Genomic DNA, 18,756 nt, shown 5'->3' with positions numbered 1-18,756 from the left:
GAATGAATGACTATTGGATTAAATTTGAAATTATTCCTCTTCTCTTAAGCATTTTGCCAATACTATAATTGGAAGTTAGTTGTATTGAAATTAAGTGTACATACCGTCCCTTACTGAATTTACAATTGTTGTGTAGAAAAATGCTTAAGAGAATAAGAAAATTTTAATTTTAAGCCAAATTTCTTTCATTCATCGGCTGTAAATAGCAGAATTGGGACCCTGGGCTAGATTGGTTGAGTGTCATATTGACGTTAACGATTGTGAACATGTCACTTGGCTAGAGAGGCTGGATCGTTATCAGACCTCATTTTTTAATTTAAATAATAGTTGACAAAAAATTATGAATAAAAGATATAATAAATCAGAAGCCTCGCCTAGAAGTGCAGAAGCAAAACGCTCCGCACTCGCGGGCGCACGACTTGCCCGTAGAAGTGGTCGAGCGCGGCGACGTAGTGCGCGAGGCGGCGCGCGCGCAGCCACGCGGCCGCCGCGCCCAGCACGCCGCGCGGGCACGCGCAGCGGACTGGCACCAGGCGCTTCGCTACCGTCCTGGGGGATAGACCAACATATTTGAACGACAAAGAGTATAATATTTCCTTTGATAAAAGGAAAGATATAACCCATTTTTGCCCTACCAACTAGCGATGTTACCTTCTATGAAGCTAGTATTTTATAATTTCTAAATTATTACTAGCTGTGCCCCACGTTTTCATCTGTGAATACGTAGGTCCCGTTCCAAAAGTCAGGATTATTTAATATGGTAGTTAAGTTTTCTAATTTTCCGCGCAGTTTTTCAATTTTTGTCTTTCATCAAAACCTTCTCTTGACAAAAATATACCGTGTTTTGTTTAATATTGCCTTTAATCGTCGAGTCTGGCATCTGACACGTACCTGGCGGGTGTGCGCGCATGCTCTGCATCAGTCTGCCGTCATAGCCCGGTGTCAAACATCTGAAGCGAGCGAGTTATAACGTCATCCTTGAGGCACGACTCGAGAAACTCCTCAATTGTTATCACACCGTCCTGGTTCAAGTCCAGCTTCCTGAAGACGCGATCCACCTGGAAGAAGGAAATTAGGAAGGTTATCCCGGATTCTGTTGGGGAATCTTTTAATTCCGTTGATCTTAAGTCCCAATTTTACTAATCGTGATGGATAAATGGGCAGCCTGTGACAAAACAACAGTCCAGGATAGAAAATTGTTTATTAAAGATCGCATTATCTAATTTTAAGGCTTCAGCAATTTCCATTCAATTACATTTTGCGCAGTGATTTGAACATATCAGCTAAACTTGAAAGATGAACTAAAAAGTCCGGTGGTGATGGTTTTGGTGGCGAAATCCTCAAGGGGGTGTACACGAGTATTTCCCTCGGGGGAGGGAACGGGTAGTGTCAGACTCATACTGACTAAACTACTAACAGCTGGGTGACGTCAGCCGCGTTTTGGAAACGCATAGCATTGTATCATGTGCATAAATAAATTCAAACTAGAGAGAGGACCTCCTTAAATCTGAAATCGACACAAGGATTAAATTCCTTAGTGTTCTACACTGCGTCAGTCTCTTTTTTTTTAATAAACGCAAATCCCCACCAAACCACTGCCTGGTACTACCCCATCCATCACCAATTCAACTCATCCTACCTGCTCATTAGCCTTAGCATCGTCCAGCCTGGCAGCCGGCGAGCCCGGAGGCGCCCTCCTGCCGAGGAGCTCGTGCACGGCCACCACCACCTCCGCCAGCTCCTGCCTGGTGATAGCACCATCACCGTCCACGTCATACAACCGGAACGCCCAGCGGAGACGCTCGTAGACTGACCCGCGGAGAAGCGTAGAGAGGGTTACTAGGAGCTCCTGAAAATATCGCAGAAGAAAAGTTAACCTACATTGATAAATCCTGGCGGGGCAGTGGGGTTTTCCGAAAGTGTTACCGTGGCCCCGGTACAGGAAGAGCAAAGGAAGGAACATGGGTGAGTTTTAGTCAGTAGAAGTCTGACACTCCCTTCTGCTCAACCCAAAGCGTAAGGAGTCACTTAATGATTTCCGATTCGGAATAAAGGGATTCGTAATTAATGTGCTTTTTTACCTAAGCGGAAACATATCACTTAAGTATCACTTCCAGAATCTTATGATTCGTGAATCGTAATAGCTATATAACATCAAATGAAAATGGGGGTAAGCAATTGTAGGTACAGTCATAAATTGACTCCACGCATAGCTGAGTGGTTGAGGTCACCATGCCAAACCCACCAAAAATCTTCAAGTTTGGTTCAGTAATTTTTACTATAAGTATGTTTTTGTTGTTAATAGTAGTCAATCTATACTAATATATAAAGCTGAAGAGTTTGTTTGTTTGTTTGAACGCGCTAATCTCAGGAACTACTGGTTCAAATTGAAAAATTCTCTTTGTATTGAATAGACCATTCATCGAGGAAGGTTTTAGGCTATATACCATCACGCTGCGACTAATAGGAGCGAGGATACAATGGAAAATGAGGAAAAAATAGGGCAGGTATAAATCATAAGTTATATCTTCTAACCTACCTTATATTAGCATAAAAGCGTTAAGTCACATAACTTATTAACAATCCGCAAATAAACATAAATTTCAAAAACGTGTCCCTAGCCAACTAATTCTCAATTAAAAAGGTCGATAGCTAAATAATTAACTGATAAATTCGACAGTCGATTTATATCGGCGCATCACTATTAATATATTTCTTGTCTATGCATGCTAGAGACCATTTCTATAACCTAATGTTGTTTACTCCAAGAAACGCTAATAAAATTAACTTTAGGGTTGTCAAAAATGATTAGATAGAAATAAAATATTTTTTTTTCATTACTTATATTTATACGGTTCTGGACAAAGTAAGACAATTTAACCCAAAAAATGGGTCACCCAGAAAATTCTTGCACGTAACAACTATCGCTTAACTTCAAGCTTTATTTTAAGTTTTGATTTAAAAGTGGCAACAGAGATATATCATCAGTGATTTCAACTGTTTAGCTATCGCCGTTCAAGAGATTTTTCCTGGTAACAAATAGACTGACAGACAAGGGTTCCGTTTTTTTAAAACTTATACTTATCCGTGCCAACCCTAACCAGAGAGAAACCGTACCTTCCACAAGGTGGCACTTGCTTGGCAGTCTGCCAGTCTATGGCCAAACTGGCAACTGGCAATTATTGCCAGAGCCTTTACGTCCCGATCTCTGGCTTACAACTGTCAGATTTAGAGGTGTACTGCCAAACGGGTCATTATTTATGAGAAGCTTAGCGGGTTTGATTCCCGTTACGTATAAATGTAGGTGATGTTATTTTAGACATGTTTATTCGTGTTGATGTAAAATGATGTTTTGAATTATTTCAGATTTTCGGGTAGTTTTGAAAAACTAGTGCGATTAACGATGAGAGGGTGTAGAAAAAGAAAATTAGAATCTTAAGCTTCGTTGTGTCATTTTATAGTTTACCAAAAAATATTGGATAAGCATTTTTATTTTATCTCGTAAACAAAAATTAAAGTGGATACAGTGAAATAATGCAAAGTGTAAAATGCTTTCAATCTTCCTTAATGACGTGATAAAATGAGATATACGAATTCAAAATTTTTTGAAAATCTGTCTGACGGACTTAACAGATTTATATTATTAGATACAGTCAAATACCCAATTTATAAACAGTTGACTAAACTATACTGATTACCCAAACACTACAATATTTTTACAATTTCATTTTTTTTTTATTTAACATCTGTCAGCCGCTGATCGAACACACAAGTGTAAATAGGATATATCATCACTTTTACATGTTTAAATAAATAAATAACTAAAATAAATGCGGACAACATCACACACATTGTTCTGAACCCAAAGTAAGTTGCTGAAGCACTTGTGTTATGGAATTCAGATACAACGTAGGTACCACAAACACCCAGACCTGAGACAATGTAGAAAATGTGGATTTTTACATTGACCCGACCGTGGATCGAACCCGGGACCTCAGAGTAAGCGACACCTTGAAACCGGTGCGTACGCCACTCGACCACGGAGGTCGTCAAACATGTCTTTTTTGAGAACGCTGGAGTCGACATTTCCTATCTGACTACCCTGTGAAGAAATGTCGAAACAAACTCAGGGGTCGGCTATCTGTGCAGTAACAGTGACCAAAAGACTTCACAAGAATCAATGACTATTTGTACCAGTGTTGCCAGATTTTTTCTTTAACAAGTCGGGACTTTGGTACTTTTTGAGTGAAAATAGCGGGATTCTTCCGTCAGAAGCGGGACATAGTAAAGTTGATGTTCGATGTTCCGCGCGCGAACAACATAAGCAATCAAGGATAACTTAACTCCGCGAAGAATTTATCGTCTTTTTTTTTTAGATTCGTAATTGGAGTGAATCCGTCCCGGGCGACGGTGAACCACACTACGCCACTGGTTTCGAACAATAGTCTGTGTGAATCCTACGAAAGGCGCACGGTCAAGTTCTCTCCGAAAAGCGGGAACGAGTCTGTCCCGCGCGGGACATTAAATTTTGATTTAAAAATCGGGACGTCCCGCCAAAATCGGGACGTCTGGCAACGCTGATTTGTACCTTCTCCATATGAAATCGACACAGCATGGCAACCCATTTTGTCAATATCCGGGCCTACATAGGCGGATAGTACTTCAATCACTCGATTTCCGAATCATTCACATTCAATCACGATCAATCATTCTGTTATTTACTTATCTCTTTGCTGGTAAAGTTTGTTGACAAATAAATAACTATGAGACATTTTTTCAATCGCCAGAAAAATTTTATTCGACGAATATGTTTGACGTTTTGACAGCTTTTGTAAAATCAAATAATTTTAAAATCGGCCCAAAGATTAGGGATATTAGATATAGATTATTATAGATAACTTAAAAACCCACTTTTTTAAATGTTACCAAAATTGAAGCTACCCTGAAAATTTCAGCCTGCTAGCTTATCGGGAAGTGCATCAAAATTGAGTTACAAAACTCCAACCGGAACGACAAACAAACAAGAAGTGAGTGTATAACAACGTGGTAAAATATATATTTGAAAACTGATGTAGGTTTTCAACCATTTTTTTATCCCTAACGTAAAAAAATAAGTTATGGGTAGAATCTAGTTTACTGGCCTGTTGGTCTAGTGGTTAGTGGCCCTGACTGCTATACCGAACGTTGTGGGTTCGATTTCCACCCAGGACAAATATTTGTGTGATGAGCACGATCAATTGTTCTGTGTCTGGGTGTAATTTATCTATATTATGTATGTATTCTGAAATATATAAGTATGTTAATCAGTCGTCTACTTATAATTCAAGCTTTGCTTAGTTTGAGACTAGATGGCGTTGTTTGAAAGTTGTGGAATATTTAATTAAAATTTAATATTCGGACAAAATGGCGCCGAATTTTAAGATTTGGCTTAAATACAGGTATAAATAAAATAAAACACAAGTTTGAATTAAGAACCGCAGCCATTAAGCGAAGAGCCAAGACAATACGATCAAACTTCGATAGCAATTTAAAAGTTGTTACAAGTTGACCACAGACTTATGAACAGATAGATAGGACATATTTAGCTGTGCGTAGTAGTAGTCAAAACGTGTTCAGGCTTAATACCTAAGCGAGCGAGTCTAGAAGAAGAGAAAAAAAGTCGTGTTGTCTTTTCACTGGCAAATGAGGTTATGGGCGTAATCTATACTAATATCATAAAGCTGAAGAGTTTGTTTGTTTGAACGGGCTAATCTCAGGAACTACAAATTCGAATTGAAAAAAATAATTGTGTTGAATAGAGCATTTATCAAGGAAGGCTATAGGCTATATAACATCACGCTGCGACTAATAGGAGCGAAGATACAATGGAAAATGTGGAAAAGGGGGGAAAAATATTCATCTTTGAGGGCTTTCGTTGCGTGCGCTGCGAAAACTGTTCAAGATCTTCTAACCACGCGGACGAAGTCGCGGGCAACAGCTAGTTTATCTATATTATGTATATAATACAAGGTATACTTTGCTCAAGACTATAATAGCAAGGTGGCGAGTCGAACTGGACTCGCCACCCCGTCGCGTCAGCTCATGATTAAGGACTCCGGTTGGGTCTGAAACTAGTCGGGCGATCCCGATAAATACGCGTGAGTAAACCGTTACATCATTTAATAATGAATCATTGAAATGAAATGAAATGAAATCATTTATTCTGTAAGTAGGATATATCATCACTTTAACATGTCTTCTTTTTTTTGAGAACGCTGGAGTCGACATTTCCTATCTGACTACCCTGAGAAGAAATGTCGAAACAAACTCAGGGGTCGCAGTCTCTTTTGAAGTCCTCCATTATAAGTATATAGAGTTGTGTGAAAATTGTACACTATTTAATTTATGCACCTTCTTTATGAAATCCTTATTCAATTTTCGTGCGCTTAGTCATTTCTATACCGTTGTACGCTCTAAAAATTCCTTAGTCTATGGCCAACCATTAATTTAAGTCGGACTGCAACGGCGCAGTTGGCGCAAATTCAGCTGAATAACTTCGAATATCACTTCAGGAACTCATTTATAAAGTTTTAATAGTCTTAATAGGGACTGGTGTAAGCAGAAATATCGATAGAGCGAATCTGAAGCGGCAAGTCGGACGTAGGAAGAATTGGCTATTGAAATAAGCAGAGAATTCAAAATAAGAGAAGAAAATGCCCTTTGGAAAATATAGAAAGGGTTTTTTTTTGGAAAAATAACAGATTGAAAATAGAGTTGTTTTTGAAAAGCTGATCGTACTGAAATGTGTAAATAAAAGTGGTTAAGTGTAAATTATAATAATATAATATATCCTGGGACAACTCACACACGGTTATCTGATCCCAAGCTAAGCAGAGCTTGTGTTATGGTAACCAGACAACTGATAAACTTACTTATATATTTCTAAATACATACCTACATATTATAGATAAATTACACCCAGACACCAGAAAAAATGATCATGCTCATCACACAACATTTGTCCTGGACGGGAATCGAACCCACGACCACTAGACCAAAAAATGGGTTAGAAGAAAATGTGTTTGCTAAATAAGGTAAGTAAAGGTAAAATTCGTTTATTCAGTCAGAAGTATTTTCATTTTGTTTAAAACTAGGTGTTGCTCGCGACTTCGTCCGCGTCGTTAGAAAATATAAGTTAGGAATTTTTGAACGGAAGCCCTCGAAGATGAATATTTTTCCTTCGCTCCTATTAGTTGCAGCGTAATGTTATATAGCCTAAAACCTTCCTCGATGAATGGTCTATTCAACGCAAAAAGAATTTTTCAATTTGGACCAGTAGTTCTTGAGATTAGCGCGTTCAAACAAATTCTTCAGCTTTATATATTAGTATAGATATAAACACCAAAATCTTTCAGACTTTTATTAGTACGGATCCCTCAGTATACAAAACTGACTCGCACTTATTTAACATAGCTTATATGTGCCATTTTATGGCACTATCCATCACGGCCGAGCATTAAGACCGGAAGTACCTACTCGGTTGCAATCGCCAAATTGAATGACTTGGCTTTGGAGATTCAATTGTTATTTTTATTTAGGTAAGCTTAACGTATGGCGCACTTAATATATAGGGTACAAGCATTTTGACCGCAGCTTCGCCCGCGTCGAGGTCGGTTATATCGCGTTTCCAACAGAACTCTTCAAAAGTCCGGGATAAAAACTATCCTATGTTCTTTCTCAAGATCAACTCTATCTCTGTACCAAATTTCATTAAAATCAGTTCAGTGGTTTAGACGTGAAAACGTAACAGGCAGACAGACAGAGTTACTTTCACATTTATAATATTAGTGAGGATTTGAGTAAAAAAATCTTAGTAGTCCGTCAGACAGGTCTTTCAAGATTTTTTTTATGTTGCCTGTTTTATATCCCACTGCTGGGCAGAGGCGTCCCCCTTTCTCTTTCAAACCTCTCTATCCTTTGTTATTTCCGGCTACGGTGCTATGTGTAGGTGTAATGAATAGTAATGTGTAATTGATAAAAATATTTAATTACTGGGATGGGCCGAAATTCGTTTTACATTCGGTTTAACCGAACTTCGGCAGCTTGAACCGAACTTCGACATTCGGCCGAATTTCGGTTAAAATTCCGAATATTCTGCACTAAATATACTTGCACTATAATAATAGAAATTAATGAAAAAACGTATGTGTAACAGTGAAATAAAATAAGCCTAATATACTCATAGTCATTTATTTGAATAAGAAAAAGGAATCATACGTGATAAAAAAAAACTTCAATTAATTTTTTAATTACCTTTCTCAAAAATATTTGGTTACTTAATCAAACAAAACACAAAATTAAACCGATCTTCTTACTAATCAAACCAGCCTTAGAAATCTTTATTTCTTAATATAAAACAAAATTTTAATCAACAAAGTTTAGTCAATCAACTACCAACAAAAATCACGTAAAACAATTAATTTAATTTGCGAAATGTAAATAATAGCACGAGACAAGATGGTGACGTCTTTACAAATGACTAGCTTGCTAACGGCCCCGCGGGGAAGTGCGGAGTACGGGCGAAGTACATCTAGCAATATTTGCAGCAAGCGCAAACAAGACACAACACGAAAAAGCTCGGCGAAATTGAACCGAAGTTCGGCCGAAGTTCGGCCGAATTTTTCATTTTTACCGAATGTTCGGCCGAAGTTCGTATTCGGTTTAAACCACATTCGGCCCATCCCTAATTAGTAATAATGTGCAGTTCATAATTCATAATGTGTGATTAATAATAACATGTAATTTTAAGTTGAACATTTGCACACCATTGCAATGGTCAAATACAGTGTTTCACAATTATTATTTTTTTATCATCTGTGTATTTGCATATGTAGGTGAATTTAGCAAATAAATGAATTTGATTTGATTCGTTTTCCCCACTTATTTGACTAGATCATCACACCACCTTCGTTGTTGACGACCTCCTCGAAGAATACTGTATGTTAAATATGCATGTAGACGACTTTGGAAATAAATGAAAAGACACTACTATTAACAAAAAAGAAAATGACTTCTGTATTAAGGACTTTTGTCTTTGCATCTCGGGGGGGTTTCACAAACATTCAAGTCACATGCACAAAGACACACAGACTCAGAACAAGCATTCGTGGATCACACAAACGCTTGTCCTGCAGGAGATTGGACCTGTGACACGTCGCATGGCGTGGTGGCTTCAACCACTTGGCGACTTGTATATTTATTTTGGAAAGAGCAACTTATGGAGTTTCTTGCCGATTCTTCTTCAAAGAATGTCACTTTAGAACCGTGCAACTAGAGTCATTACTGTAACGTTTTAAATCTGCCTGGAAAACGGCCTATTTGAAAAAAAAACTTTTGATTTTGATCAAACTGACTGCATGGATAGCCGAGTGGTCGAGGTCATCACGTCAAACCCACTGTTCGCAACGTGTTGCGGGTTTGATCCTCGCGTGGGAGAAGCGTTTGTGTGATCCACCAATGCTTGTTCTGAGTCTGGGTGTCCTTGTGCATGTGATTTGTATGTTTGTGAAACCCCCGCGACACAAGGATTAAATTCCTTAGTGCGGGAATCGTTTAAAAAAAATCTCGTAAAATTTGACTCAAACACGTTTGATCGCGTCGAGAGCACTATAAGGCAGTAATTTAGGACAATCACGATGTACGCTTGTTTATTACGGTCCCTTGGACCCTTTTATACATGGTTATATTCCAAATGAGAGTTTAATTAAAAATACCGGGGTTTTAATTATAAGAGGCAGTAATTATAACATGTAATGTTGGAATTGTTATGTCTTTCAGGGGTTTGTACCAAAAGAGTAAAAACGGAATAATATTACTGAGGCCGGAGGTTTTTGTCTGTCCGTCTTTCAACAGGCTATATTCCATGAACTGTTGTAGGTAGACAGTTGTAATTTTTAAAGATTAAATTCCGTAGTGTAGAAGGTCTAGTGGTTAGTAGCCGTGACTGTGTGACCGTGGGTTCGATTCCCACCCAGTACAAATGTTTGAGTGATGAGCATGATCATTTGTTCTATGTCTGTTTTAAGAAATAAATAAATATGTTTATCAGTTGTCTAGTACTCATAATACAAGCTCTGCTTAGTTTGAGACTAGATGGCGTTGTGTGAAAGCTGTGATATATTATACCAACGAATTCTCGCTAAAAATCTTCTGCTGTTTTGTATCCGAAAGCTAGGTAATATTCAAGAAAAACCTGTTCTTTTAAATTAGCTAGCATCGTGGTATCTTTATGAAACATAGCTGTTATATAAATTCACATAAGTGGAACATCCTTTATAAAAGGACGGAGAGAACACGCTGTATCTATGATCAAAACAAGTCCATTAAACGTATATTGCATTGGAGGTATGATCGCGAAAGCTTTGGTCTTGGGAACATAATATAATATGTAAGGGAATCGACTGCACGGATAGCCGAGTGGTTGAGGTCACCATGCCAAACCCACTGTGTGCGACGTTTTGATCTACGCGTAGGACTGAGTATAATATATACCCCCGCGACACAAGAATTAAATACCTTATTGTTGGAGTCGTTTTTTTTAAATGATCTTAAAAATATAGTAAGTATAAATTTAGCAATAGACTAAGGTCTCCTGAAAATTCATCATTTTCGTCTACCAACAAAAAAAAATATCAACTAAACCCAATTTATAAAAAAAACTGTGGCCTGCTACAAAATAAAAAATGATCCCGCGAGGACATAAAATCGAGAGAAAACTATCCCATGCGTTAATCCTGGTTTTAAACTATCTGTTTACCAAGTTTCGTCTAAATCCGTTCACTGGTTTCTGCGCGAAAGAGGAACAAACTTTTGCGTGCTCAAAGTTTCCTTCTCATCGCGTTCATACTCAAAAATGTTAATAAAATACATCTAAAAGTGATGTTATATTCTACTCGCCCAATAAATTCTTTCATTTCATTTCTACATTTTCAAATAGGAACAAACAAACCTCACCACTCACCAAACCTCAATTGGGATGATGACAATTTTTTTTGCGGTGGCCGTCTTGTAGTTTTTTGTATAATAATGGATACGTATTTTTTAATTTGTCCCGCAAACATAAATTGACTAAATTACAGTGAATGAAACTTACGCGTGACGTCACGATTGAGTATAAATTTTACTCTATCGTTACGTCACAAGCCCCCTCTCCTAAACTTTAAAGCAGTTAATCTTTGTCAATTCTAGTTTTTCTGAAAAAGGAAAAAATACGTGTCTCAAACTTTTCAATTATCTAACTGAGGGACTAATGAGATTTTTTCTTTTAATACTCAGTCATCATCCCTATTCTTGATTTTCTTTTAAAAATGAAGCAACTTGAAAACGAAAAATTGGCCAGTATACTAGTTTTCGTGGTCCTGCAATGTATAATACATTTACGGGCAAAGTTCTCTAGCGGCGAGCGTTTTGTTGTCGCTCGCTCGTACCTAATACTAATAATATATGTTATATATATGTGTAATATAGTACAAGCTATTCCAGGATATTGGTTAGGTTATATAATGTATTGCATATATAATGTTACTAGCTTTTCGCCCGCGGCTTCGCCCGCGTCGAGGCCGGTTATATCGCGTTTCCAAGAGAACTGTTTAAAAGTCCGGGATAAAAACTATCCTATGTTCTTTCTCAAGGTCAACTCTATCTCTGTAACAAATTTCATTGAAATCGGTTCTGTGGTTTAGACGTGAAAGCGCAACAGACAGACAGACAGAGTTACTTTCGCATTTATAATATTAGTAGAGGTAATAAAGAAAAGAGGCAAAAAGACCGTTTAAGTGAGAGTAAGACTCGTGGACGTGAAAATTCCGCACAAAAAGGCTAAAAAAACGAAGCGGTTGATTGACAAATAAAATTTTCGGGATGCTTGGGCCATCCATGTCTGTTCTTTTATAAATCAGGGGTGGATGGCCCCTGGTAGATACCCCATCACATTTTAGATTGAAGTTCTCAACAAGGCCGTTGCATGTTGGACCTTTGTCCCTGTGCACGCTTTTAAAACGGACCGGGTCTCTTCCCATTAAGCTATCTCGTGAATTCAAAGGGATACAAAAAGTAATCATATTTCCCAACTTTTACACAACGCCATCTAGTCTCAAACTAAGCAAAGCTTGTATAATGAGTACTAGATAATTGATAAACATAATTGTATATCTAATATTTCTAAATACTTACATAATATAGACAGTTAATAACACCCAAACACAGAACAAAAAATCATGCTCATGACACAAACATTTATCCTGGGTGGGGATCGAACCCACGACCTCCGGGACAGCAGTCAGATCTACTTACCGCTAAACCAACAGAAATGAACGATACTCACTCTGAAACTGATTGCGCCACTGCAGTTAACGTCGAAGGCTTTGAAAACGTAGTGTGCGTAGAGAGCTGAATCTGGAACAAAGTCTAGAATTACCACGAGAAATATATGTTTAAAGAAAAATATTAAACAAATTAAAGAAATCTAAAAACCCACGTTGCTAAATGGAACTGCATTAAAATTTTATCAGAATCGATCCAGCCGTTTTTTTAGTTGTAAATTGCATTGACATCGGGTTTGAAGCTAACCTGAAAATTTCAGCATGCTAGCTTATTGGGAAGTGCCTCAAAATTGAGTTGCAAAAATCCAACCGGAACGACAAACAAACAAGAAAGTGAGTGTATAAGTCTAACTATTCCCTTGGGGAATCCTCTTACAATATATTCGTCGTAATCTTACTGACTAAACCTGATCGTGATACGTCATCTGCGTTTTGGTGTCGGTGGATGGCAAAGTGAGGCCAGTCTTCATAAACAGACCAGGGGTTCGAACTCGCGATACGTCGTCGCTTGAAATTGTAGTTCCACCGTGTTGCTGGCACTACCAGTTGTTATGTGCAATCAATAAAGTAATTTCAATTCCTCTTGTCTCGGCTATGGAAAGTTTAACTTTTTTTTTAATGCGGGCTACATCACATACATCGTTCTGAACCCAAAGTAAGTTGCTAAAGCACTTGTGCTATGGAATTCAGATACAACGAAGGTACCACAAACACCCAGACCCGAGACAATGTAGAAATGTGAATTTTTACATTGGCCCCACCGGGGATCGAACCCGGGACCTCAGAGATAGCGACACCTTGAAATCGGTGCGTACGCCACTCAACCACGGAGGTCGTCAACTTGTTTTATTGAACCAAGATTTTTCAGCTTTTGAAAATTTCAGACGATTAAAAAACGTGACGTTTAAGTCAAATTGTTTCATTTTCTCTGAACTTATAACACCCCGCTTGTCAGGGGCTAAAAACAATTTTCTAAAAAGGTTAGGCAAAAAGGTAGGAACTGGCTAGACATAGCATAATAAGGAGAATATAGGCCATCGTCTGGTCAGACTATTCGGGGCCTAACTAATGACTATGTTATTCAGGCTATAACTTTAGCCTGAGTTAGACAGTCTAGATTTTGATCTATGTTGGATTTAGGTTACGGTTATTTTTAGAAATATACATTTATATAGTCCGTAGATGGGTCTTTGTCATAACGAATTCCTCCGTGTTTCGGAAGACAATTTAATTTTGTGTCCCGGCTGTTATTCATACATCTTTGATTGTCGTTACAGGTAGTCAGAAGCTAGAAAGTCTGACAACCAGTCTAACTAAGGGTTATCGTGTTACCTAGGTAACTGGGTTGAGGAGGTCAGATAGGCAGTCGCTCCTTGTAAAACACTGGTACTTAGCTGAAACCGGTTAGACTGGAAGCCGACCCCAACATAGTTGGGGAAAGGTTAGGATGAGGAGGATATGTTTATATGTTGCTTTTCCTGTAGATATTGTAAATTCAAGTATTTTGTTACCTCAGAACTTCGGACTGGATAAACCGATTCTGTTAATTCTTGTTTAATTTAACGTGTAATAGCTGTCATTTGGTTCCATAAAATGTCATCGAGTTTGGCTTAGCAGTTTTTTATTTGAAGTGGGCTTTTTGTTTGATGTTATAACAATATTTTAAATTAAAAATAATTGAATATAGTTTGCTTACTGCCATGGGGAAAGAACTTCGCGTAGATGTCTTTGAAAGATTCCTCTTGAACGACGCCTTCCGGGCATTCCTGTAACAAATGAAAATAATAGTCAATAAAAATCAATTAATAGAAAAAAATCTACATACCAACGTTATTAAATGTCCATTAAAATTTTATCAAAATCGGTCCAACTGTTTTTATAGGTGTAAATTGCATTATCATTGGGTTTGAAGCTAAGAAAATTTTTACCTGCTAGCTTATCGGGAAGTGCCTCAAAATTGAGTTGCAAAAATTCAATCGGCACGTCAAACAAGCAAACAAGGAAGTGAGTTTATAAAAACGTGGGGAAAAATATTAGTTATACTATAGAATAGAATAGATTTATTTATTTGCTTAGAATGCAGGTAATACATTGAGGTGTTACAAATGATAAGAAGCCTTATACATTCTGCCTGACGGCATGAAAAATTTCATTTTCTTATAAACTAGTGTTGCTATTAATTTCATAAGTTACAATTATATAATCCTAATTATAGGATAGCAAAAGATACATATACACATTACATTATTTTAACTCATCGTCCAGAAAATCCGAAATTGAGTAGTAACATTTTTGGATCAGTATAACTCGCGACTTCACCTAGATGTCAGTTATAGCGGCAAAAATGACTCTACTTTAACAAAGTTGGATAAAAGTAGCCTATGTGTTAATCCAAGGTGTCAACTACCTCCATACCAAATCTTATCGAAATCGGTTCAGTGGTTTGGGCGTGAAGAGGTAACAAATACACACAAAGACATGTTGACGTCCTTTCTCATTTAATTAGTAGTTACGCAGTATCGAAGGATAATCGTTAAATCTATAACTAATTAAAAATTATCAATACTACAATTTTGCTTTCAAAAATGATATTGTCAAAAATCATTTTTCATTTTTCACAGCGGGATTGCTCTCACGTTTTGCGACTTACACTATATTCCTATTTATCACATTAATAGGCAAACTGCTAGGTACGTATGTGTGTGTGAGACAGCTTATTGTAACATAGTATTCACACTCGGGTTTGTTTGCCTTACATTAACAAAGGCGAGTCTATTCATAAAGCCCTTATGTTTTGGTCTAAGTTATAAGCTCTTTAGAGTTTTGCCCACAAAATGTTAAAACAGTCATCTATTCCTGAGGTACCGCTGTACCACCTGCTGCTTCATCAAAAAATACTAAAAATGAAAATCTATACTAATATATAAAGCTGAAGAGTTTGTCTGTTTGTTTGTTTGAACGCGCTAATCTCAGGAACTACTGGTCCAAATTGAAAAATTATTTTTGTGTTGAATAGACCATTCATCGAGGAAGGCCTTTTGGTATAAACCATCACGCTGCGACTCATAGGAGCGAAGATACAACGGAAAATGAGAAAAAAGCAAGGCAGGTATAAATCATAACTTATATCTTCTACCCACGGGGACGAAGTCGCGGGCATCAGCTAGTCATCAATAAATCAACATTATTTTGACAAAATTCACTAACTGTGCACGACGTGTCGCTGCTTCGATCCCCGTAGATACATGCATTTAATGCGACCCAAGAAAGCTGGTCCTGAGTCTGGCTGTCTTGTGCATGTGACTTGAATTGTAGCTATCATAAGAATGATTCACTAATAATTGATGCAACGGTTTACTCACGCGTAGTTATCGGGATTGCTCGACTAGTTTCGGACCCAACCGGAGTCCATAATCATGAGCGGACGCGGCGCACGAGCGAGTTGCATACCGACGGTTGGGTACGATATTAGTCGGGCAATCCGTTGTATCATTTGGTGATGCGACTTGAATGTTAGTAAAACCCCCGCGACACAAGAATAAAATAGTTTGGGAGAATACAAAACATCTTCTAGATTTGACTTCTTATTTTTCAATATTAAATCCATAATAACTATATTTCCAAAGGCTTTTGTTGTATAAAACCGCTACCGCTTATGGCATAGGCCACAGGCCATATGCTAACTAGCACGTCATAACATAGTCATCAAGAATGGCTATAACTATGTCTAGATCTTTTGACTAATGATGTTAACTGTGGTATTCTTTTATTACGCTTTTTAAACAGAGTGGGTAATATATCGCTTATTTTTAAAACCTCATAAATGATTATAACTAGAAGTTGCCAGCGGCTCCGTCAGCTACTAATTTTGAAGGAAAAATCAAGGTTTAAAACTATCCTATGTGTTAATCCAGGGTATAAACTATCTGTATAACAAATTTCGTCTAAATCCGTTTAGCGGTTTTTGCTTGAAGAGCAACAATATCCACATCCACACTGCATATATATAATCGAATATTAGTAGGATGTAGGATTAATGACTGCGCGTATAGCCGAGTGGTTGCGGTCACCACGTCAAACTCACTACGCGCGATTTGTCGCGGGTTCGATCAACGCGTAGGATAAGCGCTTGTGTGATCCACGAATGCTTGTCCTGAGTCTGGGTGTCTTTGTGCATGTGACTTGAATCTTTGTGAAACTCCCTGCGACACAGGATTCAATTCTAAAGAGCGAGAGATGTTTTTTTTTAAGTTAAATCAGCCTTTTTGCATAGATCGGTAGATAGCATTGCGATTATATCTAATTCCGAATTGCAAAAGACTTTATTAAGGATTGTTTGAAAACAAAATAGTCAAATTACCTACACTTTGTGAGACCAAGAGCTTCGTTCAAATAAGACATTATCTGTGACAATTTAAATTACCTAACACTCACGATTCTTTAGTAACGTTTGTCGTCGGATGAACGGACAGACGCATAGACGGACGCTAAGACAGACAGACAGCGGAGCTTTAGTAACAATTTTTTATTTTTTACCACCTTTTGAACTGAAAAATAAACCTAAACACAATCTAGGAAATCCACATTTCTTATCTTAAAAGAAAAATCTTTCTCTCAACTCGCAAAAACTACTAACACAATGTTGACCGGCTTTTACTGGCAACACTGACAAGAGATCTATTTCTGGCGCGAACATGAACGCGCGCTGTCACAATAGTCCGGAAGAGGCGCACTGTGTGTCTGTCTGTCAGGTGTCACGCGTTGAGGCGTGGTCCCAGTGTGAGCGGGGAATAAGCGAAACGGAGCGGGCGGAATGAATTTTGAATCCATTATGTAACTTCATACAAATATGAAGTTTATTTATTCTGCCTGCTTTTCAACCGAATTTGAAAGGCAGAGTTTCTCAATACGTCTGTATTTTTTAAATTTTTTACCTCAGAACTTCGAGCTGGAGAAACCGATTTTGTTTTTTTCATTCTTCTTAGCTTGGCACCGACTTGAAACAGTTCTTTGCTTTGTTTAGAGACGTCTTTAGTACTAGCATATTTAACTTAACACGACTTCTGACCTAAGAAAGTAAACGTCACAAACATTTAACGTCACATGCACAAAGACACATAGACTCAGGACAAGCATTCGTGGATCACACAAACGCTTGTCCTGCGCGGGAATCGAGCACGCGACACGTTGCGCACACTGGGTTTGGGGTGGTAACCTCCACCACTCGACTATCCGTGCTTATTGGAACTTTTCTTAACAAGTTCTTGTGAGTTAAACGCTGCTCGCTGACAGTCGTACCCTACCTTTATCTAGTCGAAATGTAGGTGAAACGGGAGAGTACCTTGTTATTTTTTAGTGGTCTCAAACATGGAGGTTGGAGTTGGCATGTTTCATCTTCTCTTAAAAGTTTGAATGTGTATGACTATTTGTCTGTTCAAGTGACGCTAAATTATAATAACGGGAAAATTAATTTACTGGGGTCTATAAAGTTAAGAAGTGGGCACAATTTTGGGCCAACAAAAACAGCAGTGCTCTTAAAAAGAAAATATGTGTCCCACATTAGGGATTTTTATCCTTGTATTGCGGAGGTTTCACAAATATTTAGAAAGTCACATGCACAAAGACACCCAGACTCAGGACAAGCATTCGTGGATCACATAAATGCTTGTCCTTTACGTCCTAAATCTCCTTCTACGACTTATAATAGTTTTTAGTCTAACTCATTATCATCTACTAGAACCTCCTATGATAAATGGATTCTCCAAAATATATACAACCCATTTTTATGCGCGTCAAAACATTGTGAGAACGTCAACGGAAGTGGCTTTTAACGTCACTTATCTATACTAATATATAAAGCTGAAGAGTTTGTTTGTTTGTTTGAACGCGCTAATCTCAGGAACTACTGGTCCAAATTTAAAAATTCTTTATGTGTTTAATAGACCATTCATCGAGGAAGGCTTTAGGCTATAAACCATCACGCTGCGACTAATAGGAGCGAAGATACAATGGAAAATATGAAAAAAAAAACAGGCAGGTATGAATCATAACTTATATCTTCTACCCACGGGGACGAAGTCGCGGGGAACAGCTAGTGTCACATAAAGGATTACTTGTAGAGGAGAAAGGATGATCAGACATGTTTGATCCAAACTCGTTATTTTTGGTTTGATGAAAGCATTTAAATAATAAAAATAAAAGTACAAAATGCATCTAATTCAATGGACTTAAAGTTATGGAATCTTCTATAACTTTAAGTCCATTGAATTGATGGTACAAATCAATCAAAGATTTTGAAAGTCTTGGAAACCAATTTATTCAGAGAACTCCAAGAAATCGCGGAATGACAGAAATTTGAAACATGGGAATCGTAAATAGTAAGGATTTCATATCTAGG

The 18,756-nt window shown here is 37.8% G+C and overlaps 1 protein-coding gene across 2 annotated transcripts in view; it reads right to left on the bottom strand.

The window, feature by feature from the left end:
* Positions 1 to 359: 359 nt before the first annotated feature.
* Positions 360 to 18,756, bottom strand: part of LOC113505616 (Kv channel-interacting protein 1) — a 28,566-nt gene continuing 10,169 nt past the window's right edge. Inside the window, exons 2-6 of one of the 2 annotated variants that reach the window (XM_026888407.1) lie at positions 14,056 to 14,125; positions 12,362 to 12,426; positions 1,640 to 1,849; positions 892 to 1,058; positions 360 to 549 (exon numbers count right to left, since the gene is read on the bottom strand). In XM_026888407.1, coding sequence (XP_026744208.1) covers positions 930 to 1,058; positions 1,640 to 1,849; positions 12,362 to 12,426; positions 14,056 to 14,125 — 474 coding nt within the window. In that variant the 3' untranslated portion in view covers positions 360 to 549; positions 892 to 929. Of the gene's footprint in view, positions 550 to 891; positions 1,059 to 1,639; positions 1,850 to 12,361; positions 12,433 to 14,055; positions 14,126 to 18,756 lie in introns of both variants that reach the window. The other variant, XM_026888406.1, reaches the window with a different exon arrangement.

This window comes from Trichoplusia ni, chromosome 26 (genome assembly GCF_003590095.1).
Source record: "Trichoplusia ni isolate ovarian cell line Hi5 chromosome 26, tn1, whole genome shotgun sequence".
In the NCBI taxonomy this organism is placed as follows: Eukaryota; Metazoa; Arthropoda; class Insecta; order Lepidoptera; family Noctuidae; genus Trichoplusia; species Trichoplusia ni.
The sequence above is the reverse complement of the archived record's forward strand: the minus strand, read 5'-3'. Positions and strand labels throughout refer to the sequence as shown.